A 6,475-nucleotide genomic window follows, 5' to 3' on the forward strand; every position below is an offset into this window, starting at 1 on the left:
TATCTTCGCACGTCCTAGTCTTCAGGATCGTGCCCGTTAGCTTAGGAAGGCAGTTGTGCTTGTATTTACTCTATATAATCACATGAAATGAATACAAACAATCAAGGTTGGCTGTCCACTCTCGTTCATGGTATCCAGAGGCCAAACGGACTCATCGTTCAAGAATCGTTTTTGCTTCCCGATCCTCGCCGCATTCCGCTGCCATGGACACCACCTCTCCCATTGACTCCAACGTCTCCCTATCCTCTTCCTCCTCCGATCCGTCCTCTTCCCACGATGCTGTCTCCGCTCTCCTTTGCCACACCGCTCGTGGTCCGCCTCCTCCTGCTGTCTCGGCGTCGCAGATCCAAATGGTGAACATACGTGCCCACACTCTGGATCTCGCCGACAACAACTACGCTCAATGGCGCCGCTTCTTCGACACCGTTTTCGGTAAATTCAGCCTTCATCATCATGTCGCTGCTCCTGGCGCCCTCCTCCACGACGACCCAGACTGGGTCATGTTCGATCAAAGCATCGTGAATTGGTTCTACACCACCATCTCCAACGACATGCTCAAGATAGTCATGCAATCCGACGACGACGCCTTCACTGTATGGAACGCCATCGAAGGCGTCTTTCGCGACAACAGGCTCACCCGCGCCATCTACCTCGAGGCGGAGTTTCGGACCCTGCAGCAAGACGACATGACCATCACGCAATATTGCACCCGCCTCAAAACTCTAGCCGACCAGCTTCGCGACGTCGGGCAACCAGTCAAGGAGGACAACCAGGTGATTAATATGCTCCGTGGCCTCAACCCCAAATATCGCCATGCGATATCTGCCATTACCTCCCACGATCCCCTCCCTTCTTTTTCTCGAGCTCGGTCTCATCTACTGCTCGAAGAAATCAACAAAGCCCAAGAGGAGAAACAGGTTGCTGCTCAGGCGCTATACGCTGGTCGTGGCTCTGCCTCATCCAGTTCTGCTGCTGGTTCGGACGGTGCCTTTGCTACCGGTTTTGGGCGCACCAAAAACGGGAAGAAGAAGGGCAAACCGAACCAACACTCTATTGGCATCACCACTCCACAGCAACGCGGCCCCGCTCCATCCCCGGCGCAGTGGCAGGCCGGCTTCAATCCATGGACAGGAATGGTGCAGGCTTGGCCAATGCCCTTCCGCGTCCCCGGTGCCGGTCTGCTTGGGCCTCGTCCAGGAGCTCCAACCCAACAGGCGTACACGGCACATGCCCATGATGCATCTCAGGGAGTGCCCACGCTACCGTCGACTCCTTAGACTGGAGTCTGGGATCAATCGGCTCTGGTAGCCGCGCTGAACAACATCACCTCCACACAACAGCACGGCTCCAACGACTAGTTCCTCGACACCGGCGCCTCTTCGCATATGTCCTCCAACCCTGGTACTCTCCACACTTTCCACAATTCTCCTATATCCTCCCGTATTGTGGTTGGCAATGGCTCCTCTTTGCCCATCATTCACACGGGCACCTCTTTTATTCCTACAGCAAATTCATCCTTGCATCTTAATAATGTCCTGGTTTCTCCTACTCTTATCAAAAATCTAGTTTCCGTTCGTGCTTTAACACATGATAATTCAGTCTCTGTTGAATTTGACCCATATGGTTTCTCGATTAAGGATCTTCGCAGCAAGGAGATCATTCTGTGATGTGATTCTGCAGGAGATCTCTACCCCTTTCGGCCAACTTCACCACCGAACTTGCTCACGGCCACCACCAGCGTTGATCTTTGGCACCATCGCTTGGGTCACCCAGGCCGGAGCACTCTCACCAAAGCTCTCTCTTCTTTCGATTTTTCTTGTAATAAATCGTTAGCACATGTTTGCCAAGCATGTCAGCTCGGCAAACACACTCGTCTACCTTTTACTTCTTCAACTTCAGTTACTTTCTTTCCCTTTCAAGTTATTCATTCAGATGTATGGACCTCACCTGTGGCTAGTATCTCCGGATATCAATTTTACTTAGTTCTTTTGGATGATTATAGTCACTAAGTGTGGACATTTCCTTTACGCCATAAATCTGACGTCTTACCAACCTTACTTGCATTTTTCTCATACGTGAAAACTCAGTTTCAGCGTCCGCTTGTCTCCTTCCAGACAGACAATGGCCGTGAGTTCGATAATCAAGCACTTCGCTCCTTCTTCACCACACACGGCATTGCTCTACGCTTGTCGTGCCCGTACACCTCTCAGCAAAATGGGAAGGCCGAGCGAATCTTGCGAACTCTCAACAACTATGTCTGCACATTGTTGTTCCATTCTGGCATGGCCTCACGTTTCTGGGTCGAAGCCCTTGCGACAGCAACATATCTCCTCAATCGGCGTCCTTGCACCGCAACTTGCTCGCTCACTCCTCACCAAATGCTGCTTGGTACATCTCCGACCTATAGTCATTTACGTGTTTTCGGGTGTCTGTGTTATCTCAATCAAACATCCACCAATGCTCATAAACTTGCTCCACGCTCTACACCCTGTGTTTTCCTTGGCTACTCATCTGATCACAAAGGGTATAGATGTTATGACGTAGCAACTCATCGAGTAATCACCTCCCGCCATGTTGTTTTTGACGAACATACTTTTCCATTCCGCCAACTTCAACACTAGGCACCGCCCTCAACAGCAACTCACTACTCATCGGCACCCTTTGATGTTGCTCCGTTAGCTGCACCCCAACCTTTACAGGTACCCACCATGCCACCAGTGCCTGGCCAGCGCCGCGGTACCAACAGTGCCCATCAACACGGCGAGCACATTCCGATGATCCAGGACTCCACACCGTTGACAGCCGCTAATATCGGACATTCAGGTATGCGCGCTACAGTGGTTCCCGGACGTTCCGACGGCCTTGACGTGCACACGAGGACTCCGCAGCAAACGCCCCCACCTGCTCCATCTATGTAGGCGGGCCAATCGACAGCTCCCATGGGCGACCCGGTCCGCGCGATGTCCTCATCTCCTACGTTCTCCTTGGCTCCAGACTCGGCTGTAACAACCTTAGCACATGCGATCGCATCGTCTCCATTGCATCCCTCCTCCACAACGGCACTCCCCGATCTCATGGCTTCCTCAACAACAGCGCCTACGACCACAACGACTTCACATCCGATGATGACTCGTGCACGTGTCGGGGGTATTCAAACCGAATCCTCGATATGCATACGTGACCTCGACGGAGTCCATATCACCGCTCCCATCATCGGTTCGCGCTGCTCTGCGTGACCCAAACTGGCACGCGGCCATGGAGGCCGAATACGCAGCTTTGCAAGCCAACAATACGTGGACTCTAGTTCCTCGTCCCCAGGGCGTCCATGTTGTCTCTGGGAAGTGGATCTTCCGCCACAAATTGAAGCCCAATGGTAGCCTCGACCGATACAAGGCGCGATGGGTTGTGAGAGGGTTCTCGCAACGCCCTGGGGTGGACTTCGGGGAAACTTTCTCCCCTGTCGTTAAACCCGCGACGATCCGAACCATTCTCACCATCATCGCCTCTCGCCAGTGGCCTGCACGACAGCTCGACGTCTCCAACGCCTTCTTACACGGCCGGCTTGCAGAACGCGTCTACTGTCAGCAACCGGCAGGGTTCCCCGACCCAGCCGACCCCAACGTTGTATGTCTGCTGTCCAAGAGCCTCTACGGCCTCAAGCAGGCGCCACGGGCATGGTACCTCCGCTTCGCCAGCTTCATCACCGCTCTCGGGTTCACGCCAACGCGCTCGGATACGTCCTTGTTCGTACTACGACGGGGCTCGGACATGGCCATGCTTCTACTCTATGTAGATGACATGATCCTGACCGCGTCGTCCACACTCCTACTTCAGCAAATCATTCGGCGGCTACATGGCGAATTTGCAATCAAGGACATAGGAGACCTTCACTTCTTCCTCGGTGTAGAAGTGACCCGATCCGACACTGGTTTCTTTCTCTCCCAATCCAAGTATGCAGAAGAACTCCTCGACAGAGCCGGGATGACAAGCTATCGACCCATATCTACGCCAATCGACGTCAAGCCAAAAACATCAAGCTCCTGTGGTAACAAGGTCACTGATCCCTCGTTCTATCGCAGCATAGCAGGCGCATTGCAATATCTCACTATCACACGACTAGATTTAGCCTATGCCGTCCAACAAGTGTGCTTGCACATGCACGACCCGCGCGACGGACATATGACTCTTATCAAACGTGTGCTGCACTACGTCAAGGGAACAACCGACCTCGGCCTACATCTTCGCCGTTCACCAACCCTAGACATCGTCGCCTATTCCGACGCCGACTGGGCTGGGTGCCCGGACACACGGCATTCTACGTCCGGGTACTGCGTGTATCTCGGCGAAGCCCTTGTGTCATGGTCCTCGAAGCGGCAAGCTACCGTATCGCGGTCCAACGCGGAGGCCGAGTATAGGGCCGTCGCCAACGCGGTTGCGGAATGCACGTGGTTGAAGCAACTGCTCTCTGAACTTCATGTCGACATCAGCAAAGCAACCATGGTGTTCTGCGACAACGTCTCATCTGTTTACATGGCTGCCAATCCGGTTCATCACCGCCGGACAAAGCATATTGAACTTGACATCCATTTCGTTCGTGAGAAGGTCGCCATCGGTGAAGTACGAGTGCAACATGTTCCTACAAGCCAGCAGTTCGCAGATATAATGACGAAGGGTTTGCCTTCCTCAACGTTTCAAGACTTCAGGTCTAGCCTCTGCATCTCCTCCGGCGACGCTGTGACTGCGGCGGGGTGTTAGCGAAAGGCGTATATACCGGTGAATATCTTCGCACGTCCTAGTCTTCAGGATCGTGCCCGTTAGCTTAGGAAGGCAGTTGTGCTTGTATTTACTCTATATAATCACATGAAATGAATACAAACAATCAAGGTTGGCTGTCCACTCTCGTTCATATCCAATGATTCACAAGCGGATGCCTGAGTGAAGATAAGAGAAAGATCGAACTTGAAAAAGGAAAAAACATGTATAGACACATCAGCATTAACATATTGTTCATAGCAAGTACAAGATGTGATCGATCAATCGATGGACGAACCCAAGAACAAAAAGCATGCACGCACGCAGAAACCTTATGGAAATACACGCTGTAGCCTGTAGCTAGACTGTGCCTCAACATATATTCATAGGCATGGCATTTGAAATCAATCGCAAAGGTGGAAATCGCGTTCCTACCAGTAGTCCTGCCCGTAAAGCAAGGTCCCGGCCGTTTCATCGTACATGCCCTGGAACGCCGGCGGCGGGGCCACGCCGCCGGCGTACTCGGCCGCCCTTCCCGGGCCGGCGTTCGCCGTCGCCATAGTCGGCAACAGAGCGCGCACGCCTGCTGCAACAGCCGCGGTCGGGGAGACGCGCCCGAACGAGGATGAGTAGGACGAGGAGGAGGAGGTAGACGATGAGGACGGCACGCCCTCGTGGTCGGTGGCGAGGTCGTGGTCGGCGACGTTGGAGTCGCGGCCGGTGAGCTCCTGCACGACGGCGCGGAACTCCTCGGCGCTGGCGGTGATCTTCATGGGGCTGGAGATGTACACCACCTTGATCCCCCTCCCCCCGCCGCCTCCCTGCGGCCTCCAGCCCCGCCTCCCTCCGCCGCCGTGGTGGTGGTGGTGCACCGGCGGCTTGGAGACGCCGTTGTGGTGGTGGTGCCCGTGCTGCACGCTCCGCTTGCTGTCCATTCAACTCTCTCTCTCTCTCGCCTACGTGGGCGTACGTGCGTTCACAGCAAATCAACCGAAGCAGCAGCAGCTGAGTTGGTTCGAATAAGACTCGATCGATCAGCTTGAGAGGCCGGAGGTGGGGGCGTTCGTCCGCGCCTTATATAGGGCGTGGCGCCGCAAGATTGTTAGGGTGGTGGCGATAGCTTCGCTCGTGAGATTAGTGCTTCATGGCGACGGATTGGTCCCTGCAGGTTCCCGGAGTCTGCGAAATGCTAGTTTTTTTTTGGGGGGAGGGAATTGGGGCACATGGGGTTTTGATTAATTTTGTTGGTGGTAGTACGGTCACAGGTGTGACGGTTTCTTGCCTGTTATCGCTGCATGCTTAGCTTAGCTTAGCTTGGCTCGAGAAAGTTGGTGAGAGATAGAGAGAGAAGGTTCCTGGAAGAAAGGACACAGGAGATTTTGACATGCATGGATGGGCCCGTTTTATTACATTTTTTGCAGCATAAGGTCGGATGATCCATTCATCCATGCCGCAGATCCGTGGGTTTCGGGTACTCGCAGGTTTCGGATTTGATGGGTTTCGGGTACCCGAATCAAATCGGATCGGATTCGGGTTTTGAATTTCGTCCGTGGGTACTCACGGGTCACCGACAGATGCAACCTAGTCCAATATTGCAACCCAGTAGCCCATATCACTATGTCACAGACACTCACGCACCCACATCTAAAAAAGGCACTCACACACCTATCGTCGGCGACCCCACCCTGTCGGTTGTCGTCGCCCCGCACCGGCGCCGCTCTGC

General features: G+C 53.9%; 2 protein-coding genes across 2 annotated transcripts; one reads left to right on the forward strand and one right to left on the reverse strand.

The window, feature by feature from the left end:
* Positions 1-203: 203 nt before the first annotated feature.
* On the forward strand, positions 204-1,277 carry LOC133914745 (uncharacterized). Its single transcript, XM_062357775.1, has one exon. The coding sequence runs from the start codon at positions 204-206 to the stop codon at positions 1,275-1,277; it is 1,074 nt and encodes a 357-aa protein (XP_062213759.1).
* Positions 1,278-4,936: 3,659 nt separating this feature from the next.
* LOC133914345 (uncharacterized) lies at positions 4,937-5,807 on the reverse strand. Its single transcript, XM_062357464.1, has one exon. The coding sequence runs from the start codon at positions 5,685-5,687 to the stop codon at positions 5,184-5,186; it is 504 nt and encodes a 167-aa protein (XP_062213448.1). The 5' UTR covers positions 5,688-5,807; the 3' UTR covers positions 4,937-5,183.
* Positions 5,808-6,475: the final 668 nt, after the last annotated feature.

This window comes from Phragmites australis, chromosome 4 (assembly GCF_958298935.1).
Source record: "Phragmites australis chromosome 4, lpPhrAust1.1, whole genome shotgun sequence".
Classification (NCBI taxonomy): Eukaryota; Viridiplantae; Streptophyta; class Magnoliopsida; order Poales; family Poaceae; genus Phragmites; species Phragmites australis.